General features: G+C 46.3%; 1 protein-coding gene across 1 annotated transcript in view; it reads left to right on the forward strand.

Annotated features, from left to right (window-relative positions):
* L3MBTL4 (L3MBTL histone methyl-lysine binding protein 4) overlaps positions 1-25,630 on the forward strand; it is a gene marked incomplete at both ends in the record, with an annotated part of 548,580 nt that overhangs the window by 21,380 nt on the left and 501,570 nt on the right. The window contains 1 exon segment of the mRNA XM_079718164.1: positions 15,039-15,130. Within this exon segment, the coding sequence (XP_079574290.1) occupies positions 15,039-15,130 (92 nt within the window).

A 25,630-nucleotide genomic window follows, 5' to 3' on the forward strand; every position in this document is an offset into this window, starting at 1 on the left:
ATGATCTCCCCATCTCAAGAAGCTTAATCACAGCAGCAAAATCACTTTTGCCATATAACATAGCATGTTCACAGTTTCTGGGGATTAGGGTAGGGCCATCTTTGGGGGCTGTTATTCTGCCTCCACAAGTTCTAAGTTGCAGAATCACTTTGAGCCTCCTTGCAGGAAGTGGGAATTATCATGTACCTGTTGCTAAGGGAATGGCACCATTATTGAGCTCCTTTATTTTAGGATTTTTTAGTCATGAGGCCTACAGTTATGGCACTTTCCTGTTGCATGTACACAGCATTAATAGTCTAGTCAGGACCAAGGGGCTCTCATAACAAAAGGGTCCTAAAGAGCTCAGCGGCAGAGAGGCCAATGGGGACTAATGAAATCTTTGCTGCTGCTTTGAATATGCTTTTCAGGAATTTAATTTCACAAAACCGTTCTAGATGTTTTTACATTAAAAATTTTCTTTAAACAGTGCTAATTTATCATTCAACGAATAAAAGTACTCTATTTTTCCCTAAATGGTCTGCTAGTGAACTGAAATTCAGTGTTCCTTCATGGATTTTAAACTTACATTCCCTGAGAATGATTAGTGTTTTGAAGGTTAGCAAGCTGTGAGGTTAAGATATGATTTGGGGAATAACTTATTTTAAACACTTGCAGTGTCAAGAGAACAAACAATCTCTTTTTTGTGGGGGGCACTGCATTGGGTCTTTGTTGCTGTGCGAGGGCTTTCTCTAGTTGTGGCGAGCAGGGGCTATTCTCTGTTGTGGTGCGTGGGCTTCTCATTGCGGTGGCTTCTCTAGTTGCGGAGCATGAGCTCTGGGTGTGCGGGCTTCAGTAGTTGTGGCATGTGGGCTCAGTAGTTGCGGCGCTCGGGCTCTAGGGCACGCAGGCTTCAGTAGTTGTGGCGCACTGACTTAGCTGCTCCGCAGCACTTGGGATCTTCCCCAACCAGGGCTCGAACCCGTATCCCCTGCATTAGCAGGCAGATTCTTAACCAGTGCACTGCCAGGGAAGTCCCTAAACAATCTTGAATAATATTTTAAGTATGTCCATTAATTGAAGTCCAGCAGGGGATGTCTTGAGAAGAGGAAACTCTAAATTCTGATCGAAAGAATTAATTAAGTTAATGAAAGTAGCAGTAACAACTGGAGCTCTATTATATTCACCAGATTACAGGAGATGTCTCTAGGATACAGAGAAGCAAAGGTCAAGGGAAATATGTAGTTAATCACTTTATGAAGAGGATATTGCCAACTCATACAGATGGATGTTAATTTGATGACTTGATAGCATGGTATTCATAGGGGCGTATTTTAATATCAACCTGTAGTTATTTGGGTTTTCTTCACGGTGTCTCGGTAATACAGGTTATTCTCGTAGACCTGCCTTCCCCACATCCACTACACATCACCGGGGAAACCAGTTAACGTGGGCAAATCTGCACACAAATGTCTCTTTACTGTAAACTTCACCATCACCTGAATATTCCCGAAAGAACTTGGAGCTTTCTTAGTTCTTCTTTCTCCTCTAGTGACAGACCTGGGCCCACTCAGGAATCCTGATCCGCATTCAACCCCCTGTTCAAGTGACCCTTCACCTCTTTGGCCTTGTCTCCTTGTTCTCGTCCCTGTGTCCACAGTCACCCACCTGGTCTGATCTCTCAGTTGAGGTGATGACTATCTCTTCCTCTCCTCCGCCTCCTCTTCTTTCCCTTCCTCGTCCTCCCCTCCTTTCTTCTCTCCTCCTCCTTCATCACTTGCTCTCTCTTTGTATCCTGATACATCAGTCTGTCCTGGATTTTATGTCTCAGTGCTTTATCTTCTATCACGTTTTTACTCTCTGCCTTCCATTTGAGTGTTGAGATTCCCCTATGTTTCAGCCATGATTCTCTTCCCATTTTGCACTTTTTCTCTTGATGACTTCTGTTATCTGGATGGTACCCTGGTTGTTTCTGCCTCACTGCAGGTTCAAATCTCAGCTCCAAGCTGGAAGTGGATTCCACCTGGTTATCCTTCTTCACCATATCAGCTCACACTCTCCCCAATCTTCTTTTCTCTTTGTTCTTGGTCTCTTTTAATGCTGTCACCATCTACCCATTCTCCTAAATATATGCATCTTAACCTTAATTACTAAGCAAGTGAGGAAAACTAACTAAAGATGTGGGAGAAGTTGTTGTTTTTTTAAATTAAAACAAGAGAGAATAATACAGGCATTTCTTTAGCAACACGTTTGAAACTCTGGAGTAACTGGATGATTTCCTACCTAATGATTATCAAAATGCACCCAGGAAAAGTTGAACATTTGAATAGGTCATACAGTAAAAGAGACTGGAAGATGAGGTCCAGCCAGGATCACAGCTGAACTATTCTTCAACTTTAAAAGAACAGATCATTCCAATGATATTCAGACTCTTCCAAGCCACATAAAAAGGTGAAAAATTTTTTATGAAGCCAGCATATGTGATTTGAGGAATGTAATATAAAAACCAAAACTCTAGGGCTTCCCTGGTGGTGCAGTGGTTGAGAGTCCACCTGCCGATGCAGGGGACACGGGTTCGTGCCCCGGTCTGGGAAGATCCCACATGCCGCGGAGCGGCTGGGCCCCTGAGCCATGGCCACTGAGCCTGCGCGTCCGGAGCCATGGCCACTGAGCCTGCGCGTCCGGAGCCTGTGCTCCGCAGTGGGAGAGGCCACAACAGTGAGAGGCCAGCGTACCGCCAAAAAAATCCCCCAAAAAACAAAAAAACCAAAACTCTAGACTGAAAATGCATATCACATACAAATATGAAATTCTAAATAAATATTGCCAAGTATAATCTAGCAATATATTAGAAAAATGATATCCTATTACCAAGGAGGGTATAGTATCCAGTAGTGTAAACTTCAGCAGTGAAACAGAGTTCAGTATTGTAAAATCTGCCAACATAATTCACACATCAACAGATTAAAAGGGAAAAGCCATATAATGATATTTAACACTGAAAAAGACTTTTGGTAGAATTTAACTGCCATTCCTAGCAAAAATTTGTATGTAAAATAGCATTGAATATAATAAAAATTATTTACCAAAATGTAATAGCAAATACACTGAATAGATAAACATCAAAACCATTTAAATTAAAATCAGGAAATAGAGGTGCCCACTATCACCATTGCTATTCACTACTCTCTTGGCAATTTTAGTGAATGAAATAAAAAACAAAATTTAATGAGTGGTATAAACTTTGGAAAGAGACAAAGCTATATTTTTTTGTAGATGATGTGATTTTATACCTAGAAAACCCAGGAGAATCTAATTATAAGCTACTATTCAATAGAATTAATATAAGGAAGTTGAGGTGGTTGGATAGAGGATAAGTATAAAAAGTCATTAGCTTTTTCTGTATGTCATCAGCACCTGGAAATTGAAAAGGGAAAAATATTGCATGCATAAAAGCAATAATATATAAAATATTTAGAATAAGTTGAACAAGAAATGTGAAGGACCTTGTTAAGAAAACTAGAAAATTCTATTGATGAATATAAATTAATATGTGAACAAATGGAAATACATGCCACAAAAATGTCAATTTCCATCAAATTAACAGTTAATTCAATTCCAAAATAGAATCTCAACTGGTTTTAATTTAAATTGGATATAGGTATTTTATACTGAAATCCAAGACATTCTGGTAGTATAGTAATAGACCAAGAATCTGTGGAACAGAATAGAGAAACCAGAAAGAGATGTGAGAATGTAATATATTACACATAGGCTAATATACACAATGTACATGGGTAAATCATTTTAGGAGGACAGACCATACATTATTTAGTAGGTTATGTTTGCCAAACTGATCATCTGTCTAAAAAATTAATTCCTAGTAGATCGAAGACTTAAATGTTAAAAAAAAAAAAGTTTTACAAGGATATCTGTAGGAGACAAAGTGAATTCTGTAGGAGTGAAGAAGAACTCAGTCAGGAATGGAATCTGTATTCTGTAAGTGAAATGTGGACATATCAAAATGAGTTTTAATGAATCTGAAAATTTCATTATTTCACCCTTTCTGGAGGGTGTTTTCATTGGATGTATAATTCTCACTTGACAGTTTCATGGTTTCATTGCATTAAAGAGGTCATTCCACTGCCTTGTTGCTTCCATTCTTTCTGGTGGGAAGTCTGCAGAGCCCCTCCTGCTAATACTGCCTAGCTGCTGCTTTCTCTGTTATATTTTCTCCTTAACACTTATTGCCATCTGACATACTATGTATTTTACTTATTTATCATCTGTCTTCACACACTAGAATTTACGGTGGGTGATGGTAGGGATTTTTGTTAGTTTGTTTCGTGCTGTATTATAAGCTTGTAGCATATAAGCATTATGGTTAATATTTGTTGAATGAAAAAAGAAAACGTAATGCCCTGAAGTCAATGTCGATTGTTTTGTCCACCGTGTTCTTATAGCCCTTAGTTCATGTCTCTGCAGTTGGATATTCCTTTTTGTATAATAGTTGCCTGGTTCCCCACTAAGCTGTAAGCTTCTTAAGGGGAAAAAAACTATATCTTCTTCTTTGAATCATTAGCAACTAACACAGGGCCTGTGTCACAGAAAACCCTGTTTGTTGAATCAATGAGCACACCTGGCTTGCACTGTTTTCTTGTTTTGTTGAAATATAGTTGATGCACAATATTCTGTTAGTTTCAGGTGAACTACATAGTGATTTGACATTTGCATACCTTATGAAATGATCACCACGATAAGGCTTGTAACCATCTGTCCCTGTACAAAGCTATTACAATATTATTGACCATATTTGCATTGGTTTTCTCTGTTTTGTCATACATGACTCATCCGTCACCATAGTCTGGCAGCTCTTCGAGTTGTTACTTCTGAAGGTTACTATTTCCAGTTTGCATTTCCACCTGCATACCTGTAAACTTTGTCCTCCTCACAGACCGTGCTTCCAGCCTTTCTCCTGTTCACCTCTGGGCTTCATTGGACCAGCACCCTTTCCTTGTTTTCTTATAGAAACCATCCTGAGGCTAATCCCACCACCTGTCTTTGGTCCCATCTCTTTCCCCAGCTTCAGGTCCCTGCTTTTTCCTACATCTTTAGTCATTCTCTGTGTTAAAGTCTCAGGTAAAGGCCATGTAAGTCCTTCCGGTTACTAAAATTAGTGACCTTTGTTGAGCCCTCAAGTTGTTTTGTATTTTTATTAGATTTGATAGCTCCTACTCCCTACTTCTTGAAGGTGTTTCCTCCCTCGTTAGTCCTGTTCTCTGGTTGCTCCTCCTCACTATCCTTTACTGATTGTTTTTCTTCTGCCCACATCTGAAATACTTCAGTTCCCTAGAATTCTGCTCTTGGTCCCACTGCCTACTTTGTGCTCTTCGTACACTCCTGGAGAATCTCAACCCCCCTGTACACTGATGGCCATGAAATCCAAGTTCCCAGTCCTGATCTTTCTCCTGAAAAACCCGTTTTTAATGCCCCCTAGATAGTTCATCCTGCATATCCTTTAGACCCTTTAGATTTCAGAGGTTTAGCGTCTCTGACAACGTATTCATCTTGCCCTCTAAGCCTGTCTCGGCACAGTGGTAAACTCGGTCTCCCTCTCACCTCACTGATGTCCAGCGTGTCAGGTCCTACGCAGATCTCTCCCTGACTCCTCTCCACCCTCACCAGCTGTATCACATCAAGACCTCCTCATCTTGGGCTGGCTTGTTGAAACAGCCACCTTTCTGCTAACTCTGGTATCAGTTCTCTCTCCTTATTCTACTCCATAATCTCTACAACTGCAACCAGCAGTGTCTTTAAAAAAATCAGAACTACCAAAAAACCAGCAATGGGCAGGGCAGAGGAGAAACAAGTCCAAAACTTATTATGGCATTTCTTTCCTTAAAAACTTCTGCTGGTTTCACAGCATGTATATAGGCTTAAGACTAAAATTCTTCCCGTGGTGTTTTAATTAGATCTCTTTTGCAAGGAAGAGAGATCACTCCACCTTCCTCAGGAAATGGGCCGTACTGTAAAATTCATGCTGGGGGAGGATTGGGACTCATGGAAATTCAAGAACAGGACAGTGGTCAAAGAGTTCTCAGTCCTGCCCCTGCCTCTAGGGCCATCTGCAGCTGGAGTCTGACCCTCATTCCGGAGCTGGAGCTCTCAAACATGAGCTGCTTCAGAGGGAGGGCTTGTGAAAACAGCTCATAGGCATCCCGCCAAGAGTTTCTGATTCCGTAGATGCCCCAAATTTTAATTGATGCCCCAAATTTGTATTTCTAACAGTTCCCCAGGTGATACTGATGCTGTAGTTCTGAGTACCACACTTGGAGAACTTTATCCTTTAAGGCACATGTCACATCATCTGGGAAGCCTTCTTTGATGACATCAACCATAATTAGATTTCTCTCTACTTTGTAGGTTTCTTCACGTTAATTAAGAACAGTGGTTCTCAAACTTTAGCATGCATCAGAGTCACTTAGAAAAATTGTTAAAGTGGAGAGTTTCTGAATCATTAAGTCTGGGGTATGGCCTCCAAAATGTGCCTTTCTCACAAGTTCCAGGGGGTGACCACACTTCGAAAACCACCATATTAGAGTAAGTTGTTTGCACACCTCTCTTCTCTGTTGCACACAGGTTTCCGGTGTTGGTCCCGTGCATTGTTCTGTCCACTTGTGGCAGCACCTGGGGAAATGGCTGAGTCACCGCATTTTAGACCCTGAAATCCTCTCTTGGTCACACCCTCAGAACCACGGGTCCTTCTACTCCTTTGTTCCGTGGAAGCTTGTCAAAGCACTCGCGTCCTGTGTGTTAGCTTTTCTGTTCCTCTGTGTTTGTCAGTAGTTTCCCGACTTCCTGCGCCCCCGGCCAGGTGGGGCCTCTGGAGCATTTCATGTTATGTGCTTGAGGCTGGTGCCCCTCATCCACTGGGCTGTCTCGTCATCGGTGCCCAGCTGTCCATGGACTGAACTATCTGCTCTGCTCCCAGACTGCCGGGAGCCCCTCTGAGAGTCAACGGCTTGGCCAAGCGGCTCTCAGGACGGCCTCGTGGGCCTCACATCTGGTCCCAGAGGAATTTCGTCACTGTCCTGCCCTTGTGCTCCCAGCGTGACGCACTCCTGGTCATGGAGATCGAGGTCCTGGGGTGATGTCTTCTCTCTCCTTCCCGAAGGTTCTCTGACGTTAGTAGGGCCCTTCCTCTGCTGTGTTCTCAGAGCCTCCTGTCCTGCACATCCCCCTGGGTCACCCCCTCTTCTAGGAGCCTCATCTCTGTCTTCCAGTTCTTGTCCCTCAGCTGATGGATTGAAATGCCCTCTGCTGCCTGCAGTCCTTAAGAACGAGAAGAGCTCCTTTTTCGTGATGTGACTGGTGCCCCTCCAGCTCTCCTGCGACCTGTCTCTTCTCCTCGTCTGCAAGCCTCTCAGAGTGTGGCACACTTGCTGCCTCCCTGAGACTTTCTTTTCAGTGTTTGGCCTCGTGCAGTCTGACCTCCGAGTGCATTCTTCCACCGAAACCTCTGTTCCTGAGGTCACGGTGACACCCTGGCCGCAGCTGCTTCTCCCAGGCTGGTCTCACTGGACCTTCTTCCGCATCGGACGGTGCTGGTCCTTCAGCCCTTGGGACCCTCTGCTGCCCTGACTTCCAGGTCTTGTGTGTGTCCCCGGGTCCCTGCCAATTCTTGTCCCCCGTCCTCCTCCCCACCTCTTCACTCACCCCTGACGTGGATGTGCACATTCTGACCTTGGTTCTTCTTTCTCCATGTTTCTCAGTTGTTGCCTCTTGCTGAAAAATTTGGGATCTCCTTTTGTTGGATATATATATGCTTAGATTCTTCCAGATACCTAAAACTCAGCATCTCTGACAATAACCCGTCCTCCTTGCAGCCTCCCGCGTTGCTCCCTCAATTTGCTGATCCCGCACTGGGTTCCCCCGCTGGATCCTCCTCCCTGGACCGCCTCGCCCTGCCCCACCCCGCCCCTGGCAGTTAGTTGTTGGCCGAGGTCCTTCGGTTTTAGTTCTGCGTCGCCCCTTGGCTCCCTGCCTTTCTCTAGGGAACGCCCTCGTTACCTCTGCCTGGACTGTTGTCATCGTTCCGCCTTCAGTCTCTGTCTCTGGCATTTGTTTCCTTCTTACTCAGCACTGGTGCTAGGGCAAGTTCTTACTTCCGACTTGGAAGAACTTGCCCGATTTTACGGTTACTTCCTCCCCGTGCAGCGACCCTGCCTTCTGCTCCGTGTGTCCCACAGGCTCCGTGGTGATGCCCAGACGGGCGTTGGCAGGGGCTCTTCCCTCTGCAGCCTGTCGCTTTGCTTCTGCTGCCCCTCCCTGGGCCGCCTGCTGATTTTCTGGTTGTCTGGGAGAGTAGCGGTCTCCAGGAAGCGTCCTCTGGTCCCAATTAATCCTTCTTTATTTTGTTCCCAGATGCATTGTTTGGGTTTCTTAACTGGTACACGTTAACACTTGCGTCTGCCTGTTTATTCACAGGAACATTGAGTCCCCCCGTATGCCGGGTGAGGGTGACACTTGTCTGTCTGCACGTGTGTCTCCCCCACTAGAGTAGATGTCACGTGAGCATGAGTCAAGTCCCCGAGCATTTCCTGGCGTGTCCTGGCTCTCAGCACCCACTACGCACAGGGAAATGAGCAACAACTGGTTTTGAATTCAGTACTGGAATGAGACACAGCCTACATCTGCAAATGAAAAATGTTCTCAGCAGAGCAGGCAGAAGTCCTTGCTACGGAGACACGCAGAGTTATTACCATGTGAGAGGTTGGGAAGTGCAGTTATATTCATGGAGCTTCTGTTTTGGGGTTATTTCCCAGCAGTGATAAGTTGTTATAACGTTGGGAAAATTGTATCATTTCCAGTTGGTACCACAAAGGGAGGCATTATTTATATCTGTGTGTAATAAAATTGGTTGGTTGCTACCGACAACCAACAAAAAAAATGTTTTTCTCACATTTTCTAAGATGCTGCCGATGGAGCCGGATGCAACATAACTTTTGAAATGAAGTTGAAACGTTGGTGTGAAAGACTGTGATTATGGTTAATGGAATTGGGAAGGTGTCTCTCAGGGACATGAGTTATAGGATTTACATGGTTCTGTCCTTAAGAATGACAGTTTATTCATTCTTCACCCCCGGCCATTTTTAATTTTAGTTTAGAAAATCACTAATAAATATTGTGCAGTTTCCTAGAACTAGGTGAGGCTTCATCTGTCAGTCTCTGCTCTCCGAGGGGGATGAATGTGATGCCAAGTGGCCAGAGCGTGGGGCAGGCAGCGTACCTGTACTCACGGGGTATCTCATGGTGGGACTCCTAGAAAGATACTTTTGTAGGTAAAAATGGGGTCATACTAGAGAGAATATTCTTATAGCGCCCATATTGATGAAACATTTTAATTTAATTTTAAAATTTTTATTTATTTATTTTTGGAAACAGTTTTTATCTATTTTTGATTCTATAATATATGGTTAAATTTTAATGTACATTTGGTCCCCAAAGAAAATTTGATATATAGTTTTGTTTGTTGACAGATCATGCCTTTTTTTGGCAATGAATTTAAAATCAGCATGCATCACTTTTTAAATGAGGAAGAGACTGTTTAAAACCATCACTATAATTAAATATAGTAAAATTACCTTCAATTAACAATATACTGTTATAATATTTTTTGTTTTTTTATTGAAGTATAGTTGACTTACAGTGATTCAGGTGCACAGCAAAGTGATTCAGTTATATGTGTGTGTGTGTGTGTATATATATATGTATATATAATATATATATTCTTTTTCAGATTCTTTTCCATTGTAGGGTATTACAAGATAGAAAGAAATTTAAGGTTTGAAAAAAATCACAGAGCTAGATGACAGCTAGGGCTTCTTTCCATTTTTAAACAGCATGCTGTGCTTTTTATGTTATGGAATTTTATAAGAGGAGTTGAGAACAAAAAACACTAGCACGCACATATGGAGGACTGTTCATATAAAGGGCTGAAATAAAGGAGTAGAGGTTGTTTTCTATCAATTTAAATAAACTGAATTATTCCAAACTCCAGATCTGAAATGATAAAGCAGGACACAATTGTGGTTTACAGGATTAACGGGTATCTGGTCTGGGATGTATCCTTCTCAGTGTGCCAACCCCTTTTCCAAGGGCGATGTTGCTGCCTGGTCCTCTTAGACGTGGTGAGCCCTTTGTAAAGGGGGTGCTTCTAAGAGCTAACCCTATGCATCCCAGTGTCTGCTGTCTGTGAGGACGTGGCCTGGCTCAAGTGCACCTGTGCTTTCATAGGGTGTAACACACATGCACACGCCACCAGCCTCCAGCCCATCCAAGCACTGATCCTGCTTTCTTTCAGCATTTTGAATAAACTGTCCCATTCTCTCCTGGCCTGAAAGGTTTCTGCTGAGAAATTTGCTCATAGTGTTACGGGGTTTCCCTTGTATGTGACGTCTCTCTTTCTCTTGCTGCTCTTAAAATTCTTTCTTTGTCTTTGACTTTTGACTATTTAATTATAATGTGTCTCAGTGTAATCCTATTTGGGTTCAACCTATTTGGGGCCCTTTTGGGCCTCATGGATGTGAAATGTCCATTTCTCTCCCTGCGTTTTGGAAGTTTTCAGCCATTATTGCTTCAGATACACTTTCCACCCCTTTCTCTTTCTCTTCTCCTTCTGGAATTTCCATAATGTGAATATTGTTTCTTTTCATTGTGTCCCATAATTCCACGCCCACCTCACCCCCGCTTTCTTCTCTATTATCCTCCTTTTTTCCTGTTGCTCCTCTGACTGGGGTATTTCCAGTGTCCTATCCTCCAGGTTGCCGATCCTTTCTTCTGCGTGGTCCAGTCTACTCTTGAGACTCTCTATTGAATTTTTCAGTTCGGTTAGTGTATTTTTGAACTCTAGGGCTTTTTTGTTATTGTTGTGGTTGTTTTGATGGTGGCTGTTTCTTTGTTGAACTTCTTGTTTTGTTCATGCATTGCTTTTCTAGTTTCATTTAGTTGTTTGTGTTTTCTTGTAGTTAGTTAAGCTTCCTCTGGAGGACTATTCTGAATTCTTTGTCTGACAGTTCATAATTCACTGTTTCTTTAGGGTCAGTCATTGGAGCTTTATTGGTTTCCTTTGCTGGTGTCATAGTTACCTGGCTTTTCATGATCATTGATTCCTCATGTTGGAATTTGTGCATCTGAGTAGTGGGGCTCGTCTTCCAGGCCGTGCAGTTTGCTTTGGCAGAGATGGTTCCTTACCAGTCAGCTCGGCTTGGGTTTTTGGGCGTGTCTGCTGGTAAAGCCCTTGGGCAGGTGGGCCTGCTGTAGGGTTTATTTGGGGTGAGGCATCTGTTTGAGCTCAGAGGACAGGGATGGGGGCTGTGCCCCGGCCGAGAACAGGTGGACAGGACAGCTGGCTGGGTTCCTCCCCAGGTGGGGCTGGAGGGTGGGCTCTGCGGTCGCCTGGGCTCTCTGGTCAGGCTCATTGGACGGCCAGGACTGGGCACGTATTCAGTAGTGGACGGGGTGTGAGTTAGCTTACCTCCCTGGCAGGGCAGCAGGCTGGGACCTAGGGCCTGCACAGCTCATTGTTGGTGGCCTGAGTGTGCACTGAGGGTGAGGCCACTGGCTCTGCTCTGCAGACAGAGGAGGCCCCAGGCTGTGCTCCCTGTTCAGACGCCCACGTGCGGAGGGCTGTGGAGTGGGCTTTGCAGTGTCCCCTGTGGTCTGGGTGGATTCCCGGGGGACAGGCTGTACTCGGTGGTAAGCAGGGCTGTGAGGTAGGTCCCCTGCCCGGGTGCAGTGGGTGAAGCAGCTTGAAAGCCAGTAAAGCTCTTTGTTTGTCATCTTACCTCAAGCTGACCCACACCCCAGTTCCCTGGCTGAACAGGGCCACTGGCTTTGCTCAAGTGCCGCCAGGCACGCCTCTTCCAGGACTGTCCCAGCGCTTCTGGTCGATGGGTCTGGAAGGCTCTCTCTACGTGGGTGGGCTGGGACGCAACACCTGGCGTGGGCTTGGGCCGAGCAGGCTCAGGGCCAACAGAACTCCTCCCTGAGGGTCCGATTCAGGCAGTATGCACCCCATCGAGCTCCCTCATCAGACTGCACCCTGACTTGGTTCTGCAGATGAGCAGAGCTGCAGGTTGGGGTCCCCACCTGGGTGATGCAGGCATGAACTCCATCCCGAGATCCCTGTGCGGATGTCACGAGCCCCTCCCCCTCTCCATCACAGTCAGTCCCCAGCGTTGTGCCCTCCAGATTCCACTGAAGTTCCTGTGGGGCGACGTCAGAATAGGGGCTCCCACATAGTCACCCAGGATGCTGGGGGTGAGGGCCGGTTGTCCCCGGGGCCCTCATTTCCCCCTGGAGGAGCCTGAGGCTTGGGGAGGCCTGGGGGAGGGGCAGCCCCTCTTCTCCCCTCCCACTGTGTCCGTCTGGGCATCCGTCTGGGTCTCTGGGGTGCAGGGGCGGCTTCAGCCTCACCTCCGGGTCTGGGTTCTCTCAGTGTGTCTTGGTCTTGAATAGTCATTCATGTTTCTTGTGAGGAATGACCTTCTTCTACGTTGGGGACGACATGGTGATGTCACCCCTCACACACAAGTTTCTCAGGAACCCAGCTGCTGTAGAAAGCGAGACATTTATATTTGCTTCGGAGCCAACGCTGCTGTAACGTTTTTGGTAACGCTTATAATTGTGATGTTGTAAAATGCTTATGTGAAAATAAGGATGCTGAATAATCGTACCAGAGAATGTTCAGGGTTTGTCAAATTACTTTCTGTGTTTAGCAAAATAAAATATCTCATGTCATGTAGAAATGGCAGCAAATTTTCTAGTGCTGTGATGGCTAACAGACTGCGAGCTCCTTGGTGGGAATCACACAGGGATGTTGCACTGTTTCCAAACAAAGCAAGGAAATCCATTGATAACAGTTCTCTTAGCCTTATTTGATGGTTAAAGTGCTTTTTAAAATTCTTTTACTTTAATAAGTGTATTTCTTAGCAAGAACAGGTCAGTGTGTTGTGATTGATAAACAGCAGTTATTAATGTGCCTGCTCTGTGGGTCTGTTTTAAACTGTAATTTGATATGATTTTTTCCTTATAACCTGAGCTTAAATTACTTTTTTTGTCAATTGTATATATGAATATTAAAGGGAAAAATAATACACATTATTGATTTCTTTTTCATTTACTAGACCAGGGACTGGGTCATATTCTTATTCCAGCGGGCAGCATGCTTCTTGGCATGTGAAGAGGAGCTCAGAACATATTTTTTAAGTGATTAAAAGTCCATATTACTTCTTCCTGCACAGCTGGTGGAGTTTCGTGTTTGTTATTCCATCAGGTTGCTTCACCGTCTTGAGAGGTTCCCAATGTTTGCCTTCGAGGCGTGCCTAACTACCTGTCACCACCAACGTGCTTGTAGTGCTGACCTTTCACCATCTGGACCTTCCTTGGGAACACTTCACAACAAGATAAATGTTAAAATTAATGTTCACAGAGCACTTTTGACCAGAATTCTCCAGGAGCGTGTGTGTATGAGTGTGTGTGTGCAAGTGTGCCTGTGTGTGTGGTGGGTTATAACAATGCTTGTCGAGAATTTTAAAACTGCAGAAAGTAACAAGGAAAGAATATTTACATTAATCCCACCACCCACGTATAACCACCGTTAATATTTTGCTGTTTCTTTCCAGTTTCTTTTCTGTGCGTGTGTGCTTGTATATGTAGGCACACATATATGCCTATTGCCTTGCATGAAGAAGGGGCTTTATAAGTATGTGAAAAACAAATGTTTTAATATATGTAATAATTTGTATTTTAAAAATTAAGATCATAAAATATATACTGTTTTGTGTCCTTACTTTGATAATAAATTCTCAAGATATCCCAGAAAATTCCCAAGATATTTTATAAAAAGTATAGTGTTTGACAACTTCATAATCATATATGTATATATGTGTATATGTATATATAAATATCATTTATTTAACTTTTCTCCCATGTTAATATTACTTTGCATTTTTGCTGTAATAATGGTGTGATGTCCGTTTTCACCATCAGCTTTTATCAGGACCACTTCCTTAGCGTATTAACCCTAGAGAAGGAGTTACTGGAACATAGAATATAAACTTAAAACAATTATTAATCTTTTTTGCCAGATTTGTATTATTTAAAAATGGTATTTTTATTGAATTACAAAGGATAGTTATTCATCTAGAAAAGCAGAAAACTAAAGTACGAAGAAAAATGGGAAGAAATTATTTATAATCCCGGCACCTAAAGATGACTTCATTTACGATTTTGATTTACATGATTTTAGTGTTTTTTGTTTCCATTATATATTTTACCAAAAAGGATCATTTTGTTTCCTAAACTTTTTTTCCCCACTTAGTGTATCATTAACATAGCCTTTCTCTGCCATTCAGCAGTCTTCTGCAATGTAATTTTATGAGCTGTTATTAAAAGGACACGTCTGTACAGTGCATTTAATCAGCCCTCTCTTCAGTTTGTTTCCAGTATTTCACTATTATGAAGGGTTCTAGGATAAACTCTTGGGCACATCACTGTAATTGCATTAAGACAAATTCCTAGGAGAATGGCTGGTTCAAAGTATACAAATAATTTTTAAGGTTTTTGACAGTTTGCAGATTGCCTTTTGACAGGTTGTACCAATTGACATTCCCACCAAGAGGTGGTAGGAAAGTGAAAGGAGATTATAAAAAAAAGTTCCGGTCCTTCGCCTTAAAAGTAACCAAATTACCTTCTAGAGAACCTGTGCCTGTTCTCTCTTCTTTGAGGGGCGCCTGGGGGCACCCATCCTGCATGTCATCAGTGGTCAGTGATGGGGTGTGTTCATAAGTCTGTTCTAACCCAGGAAAAGCTGGGGATGTGAGGTGACGTGATTGTACCAGATGCTCACAGAACGCCAGCAATAAGGCTCCTTCCTGTTAGTTGCTTGGTCTTCTGATCATCGGTTTAAGTAATTAGCCTGCTTCTTGGATTTATCTTCAATTGCATAATTTTTCAGTCACTGATTGTCTCAAGAACAGCCCTTGTGTTTTCTCTTCCAGCCCCTGCGGTGGCCACGCGTGAGGCCTGGTCTTGGGAGCAGTACTTGAAGGAACAGGAGGCCGTGGCAGCGCCCGTTGAGCTGTTTTCCAAGGTGAACAAATCCCTGAAGGTCTTACAGTTTTGCAGGGAATCAACACTTAAGAGAATCCATTGAAATGAAGTCGTTTGCCTAGATAGCATACCGACTTATTTGATTTGTAGGCTTTGCTGGAAATGGACATAACAAAGCTAATCCAAGCCTTAGTGATTCCGTGTGTGCTCTGGGGCCGGTCCGCCTGGCTTGAAACCTAGCGCTGCCACCTCGGGCAGGCTGTCCAGTCTCTCTGTGCCTCGGGGTCCTCGTTCGTAAAGCAGGGGACTCACCACACCTGCCTCCTTGGGTTGCTCTACGTGTGAAGGACGTCGGATATAACAGGCACGTGGTAGACGCCAAGCATGAGTCCTTCTTCTTCTTCGCTGACGTTACCTGCATCTGTCCACCCAAGGATCAGTGCCAGACATCTGTTTTGATGTGTTGCATGAAGTGGTGGGTCAGGCAGCATGTTGGAGGGGCCAGTAAACCCCCTAAAGCAGGTTGTCCCTGACTGTAGGGACGCCCGGAGTGGCCCCGGTAGACTTGTTCCACCCAGTGACTCCTGGCACCAGGGGCTTGCGGCTCTGGGGCTTATCTTGGTACCCAAGGTACCAAACCTTCCGATGCCCTTTCTCGTCTTCTCGGGCTGTGTTTTCATTATTTCAGGGGCGATCTGTATAAAAAAAATCTCATCAGATTTGCATCATTATATTGCATTTTAACCAGCAGAGAGAAGCTAAAACTTATTATTTGCTTCACTTTTCATGACATCCGTTGAGTTACTTGTAGTACGTTTTATTATGTGAGAAGGCTAGCAGTTTTAATCTAGGACACGGCAGTAGAACCGGGGAGAAGAGGTGTAGCCGGCACGGAACGAAAGCAGAGCCAAGTGTTGGCACCTCACAATTTAAGACATACTGAATATCGACTTGTGGGTTCTCCACCCAGTCCTCATACCACGTGCTTCCAGGGGGCTTTGGAAAACACGGACGTGCATGTTCCTGAGACCTGCTGAACTAGACCCTCAGGGTGCGGCCGGGGAGGCCATGGGTTGGAAGCCTCCTCGGGGCTCCTGTGCGTGGGTAGAGGTCCCCTGGGAGAGAAGGCTTAAGGTCTGTGCAGGTTCTGCTGAGGACTCGGGTCCTGCTGCCCCCACTGCTGTCACGTGACAAGACTTAAGGCGTTCGTTCCACTAAGCTTGTAAGTTCCCGAGGTGACAGGATGCACAGTGCCTGTTCTCAGTGTGCTCTTGTCACCAGCTGTGTTGAGTGGCTTCCGGAAACCTCTCCTTACTTCTGAGTGTGGATGCTCTTTACAGAGGGTTGGCTTTGACCGGGGTGACCCAGTGTAACTTGCAGTCGCCCTTTCCAGCTCGCCTGTGCCATCTCATGCCCTTCCTGCAGTGGTTACTCCAGGTCAGAGGGTAGAGGGCTCAGGCCAGGAGCCAGTGAAGGCCTGTGCATTTCTGTGACCTCCAAGGGCAGATGTAGCCTAGCTGGGGTCCAGGATGCGAGGACACAGGCCAGGCTTGTGACCCGATGGCTGTGCTTGGTGAGATGACCGTCCAGGATCTCAAGGCAGCCAGAAGCCACGAAGGCAGAGATTGACCAAGAATGACACAGTGTCCTAGGAATCAGACCTGCGTGTGTCCTCGGACCAGGACCCCAGGACAGGGATCCTTTCTTACCCCCACCAGGATCCTCTGGGACTGAGTCCAGTGTTTGGATATCAGGGGTGAAGTGTGTGTGGTTCCCAGGGCAGGGCGAGTTCTGGCCGATGGCAGCAAAGTGCTAGATCCCCATCCAGCTCCCACCTTCTCCTCTCATCTCAGCCAGTGTGTGTTCACTTTATTTCTCAGAATTTCTTCTTTCAGATCCTTTAAGGTCCATCAACTCATGCAGGAACTTCTGCAGAATGGAGCTTCTCCCCAGATTCCCCTTGGGTCCTAGTGCTGACTGAGGCACCTCCAGGGCAAGTGTGAGATTTCTGTCCTGAAGTAGATCCTGATGCTGCGTTGGGGACCGTGTAGTGATGGGCTGTGGGCCATATAGCCTCCCCCTTGATCTTCTGAGACCCAACACAGTTGGGGAGGGGAACAGGGGGCAGGGCACACCATCTGCATGGTTCCTTGGCTAAAACTATAACTTCCTCAAGCTTCTGAACTCTAACCTCTGTCAGCTCTGAAGGTGACAGTAAGGCATTAGCACACGGGGCAGCAGCCGCATCTGATGTGGTGGCTGCCTTTCCCTTCACTCGGGGTTTCACAGTCAAGCCACTCACGTGTGGCTTGACAGTGAAACTCAGGCTCCGTGCGTGCAAAGCACCATGTAAGACCTGGACGGAAACACTAGTGTGCTTGTGACACAGACTCTTAAAGTTTTGCCATCCAGTTGGGGTGTAAGATACGCTCAGAAAACGTGATAACAGCACGAGGGAGAATTGTTGGTTGTCGTTGGAATATGCAAGTAATGAGCTTACTAGGTGTTTTGTGCGGAGATGGGACTTTGTCCCACCTGCGTGTGAAGGGGAAGTCACCACCTATTATATCTGGTTTGTCCTGAGGATGGAAGATGTTGCCCTAACTGAGCATTTGTACATATATATGTGTGTGTATATATATATATGCTCTGTATATGCTATATATACACAATACATATGTGTGTGTGTGTGTGTGTATATATATATATATATATATATATATGTAAGATGAAGTAAGCATGGTTTATGATCGAAAATAGGTTTCAATAGAATAAAAAAGGCAGGTGGTACATGCCAGCCTTCCAAGCAGGAGGATCAGACTGAACTCAGTTTTGTGTTGGTGTTGTGCTCTTGACTATTAATGTTCATTTTCATTGTGTAAATATTATACCCATGGTGTTCAGGTCAGCCAGCTGAGATGGAACTCTTCAGCTTTTAATAGTGAAATGTTGAAAATAAAACGTAGAATAGTTTGCATATCCTGAATGGAAAACTACTCAGAAGAGTATTGCTTTACTTTTAATATATAGTTTCCATTCTAATATTCAAGTTTTAGAAAACATACCAATGACACACACACAAACACACACTGTCAATTCTGTCATGCAGATCAGATACGGATTCTACCAAGAAAATGTGTGGGTATTTTTAAAGAAGAGTACACTTATTTCATTTGCACCTGTTTTTTTTGTTTGTTTGTTTTTTTTGCATCTTGTAGGTCTATTTTAAATATCTTTTTGTAGAAGACAAAGTTTTTCATTTTTTACAATTTATTTTACCATCTGGAGTAATGAGTATACAAGGATGTAAACACCTTCTGTTGACGTAGAAAACTTAAAAACATTTTCTCTTCCTTACTGGTGGAATATGCAAATCTCAATTTGATTTAAACTTTAAAAGATTGTTTTGAGGTTGGTTTAAAAAACTTTTCTCTGTCCTCTCTCCCTGACTGTCATCTCCTCGTCAGGTGTGTCTCCCTAAAGCCTTCTTCCTTCCTGTTGATCATCACAGGTCCACACCTGTGGGCTTGGAGTCGAGGCCGTGGGGTCTGGCCCGTCCACACGGGGCTTCTCCGGGCCTGTGCGGATGGCCCCCACGCTGGCTCCGCTTGACTATTCCATCTTTATTCAAGTTTGCAGGCCTTTTGTGTCTCTCTTGTTCTTTGAACCTCATGGGTCCATGTCCCCCTCAGACCCCCCTCTTTCATGAAGCTGCCCCGGCCCGCTCACCCTGCCCTGTCCGCTCGGACCTGCCAGGCGCCTCCATCTGCACATCTGAAGGGCAGGGGACAGGACAGGAGTAGCATGAAGACGGGACCCAGATCTCCACCTGGGGTCAGATCACTGTCGGGCTCCAGCTGAGGGAGCACAGCCGCCCTGGCTCTGAACTGCCCTCTGGGGACAGGGAGCCCCACCAAGCCCCACATCCCTGCTGTCCTCGGCCATCCTCCCGGGATGCTCTGCATCTTATCCCCAGGCAGGTGTTCCTGTCTCCAGCCGGCATGGGGTTGCCAGGTAGATTAGGCCCCTGAAAAGCAGGGCTACTTGCACATTTTAAAAATAATTTGGTATTTCAGAACAAAATGAAAGTAATCATGAGAAAGTTAAAAGTCTCTTGGATGTCTTCATATATCTTTTATAGTTTAGTAATATAGTTCTAATTTGAATTCCACGTGGCTAGGTGTTGTATTAATTTCCTTTTGCTGCTGTAACAAATTAACACAAACAGTGGCTTGAAACAACACAAATTTATTATCTTAAAATTCAGAATGTCCCAAGTCTACACTGGGGCCAGCAGGGCTGCATTCGTTCTGCAGGCTGTGGGGAGGATCTATTTCCTTGCCTTTTCTAGCTTCTGGGGGGCCACCTGCATCCCTTGGCTTGTGGGCCCACGTCACTCCAGCCTGTTGCCATCCTCGCGTCTCCTTCCCTGGTCCTTCTACCTCCCTTTTATAAGGACCCTTGTGATGGCATTGGGCCACCTGGACATTGCAGGAGCTTCTGCCCATCCTCAGATTCTTCACTTAATCACGCCCACAAAACCCCTTTTGCCGTGTGAGATACCAGCATCGCAGGTTCCGGGATTAGGACCTGCACATCTTCGGGGGCCACTATTCTGCCGACCACAGGTGCCATCTCCTTTCCGTTGCTGGTGCTTCTCTGTCCCTGCCCCTGGCCCGAGTGACTTCTTATGGGTCTGTTCCCTCGCCTTATCCTGCCGTGATTCCGCTATCCCCACCTGGGGTGAAACAAGCGTTGCAGCATCCTCAGTGGCTCCAGCCTAAATGCATACCTGCTCCCCCGTGGCCTCTGCTTCCCAAGAGCCTTGCGCGCTGTGGCCAGGCCTGGCCGCTCTCCAGGGTCTCGGCTGGTCGCCCCCTGTCTCCTAGGAGGGCGGCTCTCTGAGGCATCTTCCCTCACTCCCGGCAGGAGGCAGTCATCCCTGGGATATGGTGAGACCCTCTTCGCTTCCTGTCAACAGCCTTCACTCCCTGCACCGCCCTTCCTCCTTCCCCTGTTGCCCTGGACGAAGTTCCCTCCTCCATCTGGCATCCCTTTACCTGTGCGCGGAGCCCTCCTAGTCCTGCTTCCCGGGAGATCACAGATCCGCTGCATCAGCTGCATCAGTCCTCACCCTCACACCGGTCCTCACCCTCCAGGTTACAAACACGCCTGTCGATTCCCGCTTGAAGACGAACACTGCCCCGGGCTCTTCATTTTCCTCTCCATTTTATCTCCGGAGTCCCGTGTAACTTCTTAAAATTTCAGGCCGCGTTTTCTCTTTCCTTGGTTCTTCTAACCTTTTCCTCCTCTAGCCTCTGCATCCTGACCTTTCCTCCCATCACTGCCTGATGCTCCCCCTCAGAAGTGACCCCCAGGAATTTCAAATCCGCCACGTGCTCAGCTTCATCTTACACCTCCCCACCCCAGCACCCTGTCCATGCTCAGCCCCTGATGGTGCTCAGTCCGGCCCCCTCCTTGCAGGCCCTTCCTTCTCCTGTGATGTAGTCTGAGGCCGTTCTCTGTGGCTCCCCGGGCATCTCATCATCTCCTAAACCCCGTTCCTCCAGATGCACCGGGTTCCTGGTCTTGGGGCTCTTCCCCTCCGTCTCTCTGCCTGCACCTCCTGCCCCTGCGACGACACACAGCTCTCCTGCATGCAGCACAGCTTGCCTCCCCGACCCCTTGTCCTGGGAGAGGTTGACGGGGGTCCTTCCTCTCTGTGCCCCGTGTGTGTTCGCTGGTCTAGTCAGCTCAACTTCACCTTCTAATTCTTCAGTACCTTCTCTGTGCACCTACCACTCCTGCCTTAATTTAGGAATAAGCCCTGCTTTTTTTCCCCACACAGATTGTAGCTAAAGTTTCTTAAATGCTCTCAATCCAGGCTGGCCCCACCGTGAACCTTTCCTGCAGGTGGTTGCCAGAATCATCTTTGTAAAGTGCGGTTCTGTTTATCGTTTGTGTCCTGGGTGTGTTTGACCACGTTAGTTGTCATTCTCTGGGATGACAGGTAGGTGTATTTTGCCCCTTAGTGGAATTGTAATCTCCTGGAAGACTGACTGGGTTTCCTTCTTAATTCCTCTCTGCGTGTTGGTTCTCTGGGACAGGAACACTTTTGAGCGCCTTTTATTTACTCGGGGCTTTTCATAGGCTGCCCCTTCAAGTCCTTCCAGCCTCTTCCCCCCTCACCGTATAGAGAAGGGGCCTGTAGTGCATTCTTCTGACTCTTAGTTGATTTAGCGGAAAATGGCAGCCAGCATCACGCCCTCTCCGGGACCGCTGAAGAATCACATACGATGCACATAACATGTTAAGCATGATACCGTGTCTGACGTGTAGCTCACTTTACTAAATGCCAGCAACTCTTCAAACCACTCTTCTCTTGGGTCCCAGTCCTGTGCTCCCCGGAACCGTCCCTTGTCTGGAATGCCAGCTGGGCCTGCTCCCCGGGCCCTGCTCTCCGGGCCCTGCTCTCCGGGCCCTGCTCCCCGGGCCCTGCTCTCCGGGGCCTGCTCCCCGGGCCCTGCTCCCCTGGGCCTGCTCCTCGGGCCCTGCTCCCCGGGTCCTGCTCCCCGGGCCCTGCTCCCCGGGCCCTGCTCTCCGGGGCCTGCTCCCCGGGCCCTGCTCCCCTGGGCCTGCTCCTCGGGCCCTGCTCCCCGGGTCCTGCTCCCCGGGCCCTGCTCCCCGGGCCCTGCTCCCCGGGCCCTGCTCTCTGGGCCTGCTCCCCGGGCCCTGCTCCCCGGGTCCTGCTCCCCGGGCCCTGCTCCCCGGGCCCTGCTCCCCGGGCCCTGCTCCCCGGGCCTGCTCCCCAGGCCCTGCTCTCTGGGCCTGCTCCCCGGGCCCTGCTCTCCGGGCCTGCTCCCCGGGCCCTGCTCTCCGGGCCCTGCTCCTCGGGCCCTGCTCTCTGGGCCCTGCTCCCCAGGCCCTGCTCCCTGGGCCCTGCTCCCCGGGCCCTGCTCTCCGGGCCCTGCTCCCCGGGCCCTGCTCCCTGGGCATGCTCCCGGCAGGACTTGCCTGGATGGACATGGAGACGCCCTTGGCTGCCCTCTGTTGTACCTGGCCTACCAGCCAAGGTGTCATCATCTCCATGTCCCGACCCGCACACCTCGGGCTGTGTGCCCAGGCTACAGCCTACCCACCATTGGAGCTTCATCTGAAATCCTAACGTTGGCAGGTACTGGCCTTCCAGCCTCTCCCTGTTACCCTCACACTTGAAGACGTACTGACTTCCTTCATGAGGAAGAGCAGAGGTATTTTCCCCAGGTGACCTCCTTCGTCTCCTCAGCGAGGCAGAGTTACTGTCCAGACTTCCAGACTCAGGGTGCCTGCCTGTCCTCCTGTGGCTCCCTCAGTGCCACCTGCACCCCTGATGCTCCACGCTCCGGGCTCTACTCTGCCCCCCACCCCTCCTGCTGTCCGTGACCACCTGTTAGATTTCGAAAAGAAATGCTTTGTGTCCTGATAAGGAAACTCCAGCCAGCTGTAGGATGATGGGCGGAGGGTAGCCAGTGAGAAAAGACTCCTTCCTAATTTATCTCCTGATGGTCCCGAATACAAGGCACCTTGTGCGGACACATTCCCGCTGTCTGTCCTTCCTTACTTAAAGTCCTCGCGGGAGCAGTGAGTTTAACTCATCCTCTCCCTAAATTTAACTTTTTCACCCAGACCTGAAGTATATTTAAACCTCTAATTTTTCCAATATGCCAGTACGTTAAGTAGAATCTGAAAAATGTGTGTGTGTGTTTTGTTTTCAATAAAGCCTGGATTTGTGTGTAGTTCCGCAGTGCAGAAAGATGCTGCCGTGAACATTCACATTTGATGTAACCCCGTGTGGAACTATTTGAGAAACCTAGACCCTTTCCAACCGAAACAGTTCAGTCAGATGTCAGGTTTTCTGTGCTTTGAACATGTTTCCAAAGTACTTGATAATCACTGAGCGCCCCTTCAGAGTTTTAATGTAGATCCGTCTTAGCTAACACTTTAAATATTAGTCACGAGCCACGTGATGACCATGGATGGCTTTATAAGCTGTAATGAAATTCCTCATTATATTGTGAACTTGCGTATGCTGAGGATCACATGACAGCCTCAGTTCATATGCTTTTTTTTATTTGCCTCAAGTGTTTGCTTGTCTGTCTACCTATTTGGTTTTGTCTTCTATATGTATTGTGTTGTCCCCCAGTTTTAAGATAACTTCGTTGGTGTTTAACAATTCTCCCCCAGAAAAACCAAACATGTTTTGAAAACAGTTATACTCAGATGTTTGGTTGGGGTTTAAAACACAAGGCACGTATCGAGGGCAGGGAAAGAACTGTGTTTGCAGACCAGAATGTGGCCTTACGCCATGCAGTCATTTAAGCCGATTGCTTGCTGGGACTCTGAAGAACAGAGCGAATTCCCATTCATGTTCGTTTCTCATATTCTCCAAAGCTCTCAGTTATGGAGCAAAACTGAAGCTGCATCCTGATCTCGGGTGTCAGAGCCTTTTCCTTCTCTTGAAATCCACTCCTCTGAAATGGTGGGACTCAAAGGTCCCGGACTGTGAAGCAGTTCAGCAGATCTGAAGCGGGGGAGCCAGACAGATCAGGCGCTTTTTGTTCTTGGGAGGGGCCTGAAGCCCCCGTCAGGGCGGCTTATCTGCATTTCCAACTGGGAGCCCAATGTCATGTTCAGAGGAACGGAAATTAAAAGAAGAAAGTAGTGGCTTTTAGAGTCAAGGGTGGACCGTTTCACGGCTCTTTTCCTGCAGTTAAAGGAAATTTATATGAGAAGTATCCTTGTCTCTTTTCCCTGGGAGAGTTTAGTTATTCAGGAAAAAAATATATGGGTTTATTGTTTTAGACCCTAGGCTCAGAGGATTTGTGGAATCCACTCAGTGATGGCCAATGAATTATCAGATAACTTCAGGAGTTATTTTTAAAAGTTCTCTCTGTGCAGTTCTTTATTTTATACTGTGTGGGTTCTTTTTCTTTGTTCATAAAGATCTTTGTTAGACTGAAGCTGCTTAAGTTCAGCAATATTTCACCCGCTCTGATCTGTGCTTTCTTTCTGTTTCTTGGACTATAATTCAGTCAGTGGTTAGGTTAGGGTCGCTGGAGACACACACACACACACGTACACACATACACACGCACACACACACGCACCAAACTTCCTATTATCAATAGGTCAGTGGGTTACAGGGAAATGAGAATTTCTGCATCTGAGATTACAGTAGAATAGATTCACAAAGAAACAGTAGGATTTCCATCGACTAACTTATTAAAGTGCACTTTTGTTGTGCCATGCATTCTGGGTTCTCTGTTTGTAGGATCCTCCTGGTATAATCTTGATAGCAGTTTGGGATTCAAAATTAACCTACAAAAAACGTTCAAAATAACGAGGACGTAGTCTCTAAAATGAGAGTTTAAAAATACGCAATCAGCCATCCTTCACTGCCATCTTATCTGAAGCTTTGCAGCCAGTTAGGTTTAATTAGGTAGGGGATGATTCTTCTCCATTAGCCTAACAAATAGGTGGCAAAAATAGGCATCACTATGAAGAAGCAGAATCTGAAGCAGGTCTTGCTGCCTCACCTGTATTTTCATAATGAGCTTCTGTGTTCTGATTATTGAAGTTTCCTAAATCGCTTATTTAGTCCGTGGCTTGATTTATTTATTTATTTATTTTTGCGGTACGCGGGCCTCTCATTGCTGTGGCCTCTCCCGTTGCGGAGCACAGGCTCAGCGGCCATGGCTCACGGGCCTAACTGCTCCACGGTATGTGGGACCTTCCCGGACGGGGGCACGAACCCGTGTCCCCTGCATCAGCAGGCGGACTCTCAACCACTGCGCCACCAGGGAAGCCCCCGTGGCTTGATTAATGGCAGGTTCCTTTAAAGGACAGCCATGCAGCTCTTGGTCTTTTTTGGGGGGGTGGGGGGAGTCTTAGACCCCTTTGAACATCTAATGTAAGCTATTGATAATCTCCTTAGAGAAGTGCTTATATTGATTTGTGCACAAAATTTTATATAAAATTCAGAAGGTTTCCAGAACCCTTGAATACATCATGGACCCCACTTCTCCACCATTAAGAACAACTACATTAAGTAAGAGTACAAAACAGCAGTGTGTGTGTATATGTATGTGAGTGTGTGCTGTGTGTGTATCTTTCAAGTTCTCCATTTTCTCTGTGATTAAAGGAAGAGGGAGTCAGAAGGGGTTCTAATATTCTTGGTAATTTCCACTCTTAGCTCAGGTGAAAATCATAGTTTCTTGAGGAAAAAGCAAGGAAGGCATTTCATAACCTTTCATCATGTGCAGTATTTCTTGGTGAAGACACTTCTAGGATGAAAGATTCATTGCAAGATGCCCAGGAGAACATAGAAACTATAGTAATGCACCAGAAAGTTGGAATTGAAAAGCAGGTACAGAAGTAGAGTTTTCAGAAGCTGTTCATCAAGTCCTTGGAGGTCTCAGTAGATACTAATAACTTTATAAAAGTAAACATGATCACATTTTGGAAAACATGGAGATTTCTTTCCAGCCTGAAACCTGGGTGT

This window comes from Hyperoodon ampullatus (assembly GCF_949752795.1).
Source record: "Hyperoodon ampullatus genome assembly, chromosome: 13".
Classification (NCBI taxonomy): domain Eukaryota; kingdom Metazoa; phylum Chordata; class Mammalia; order Artiodactyla; family Ziphiidae; genus Hyperoodon; species Hyperoodon ampullatus.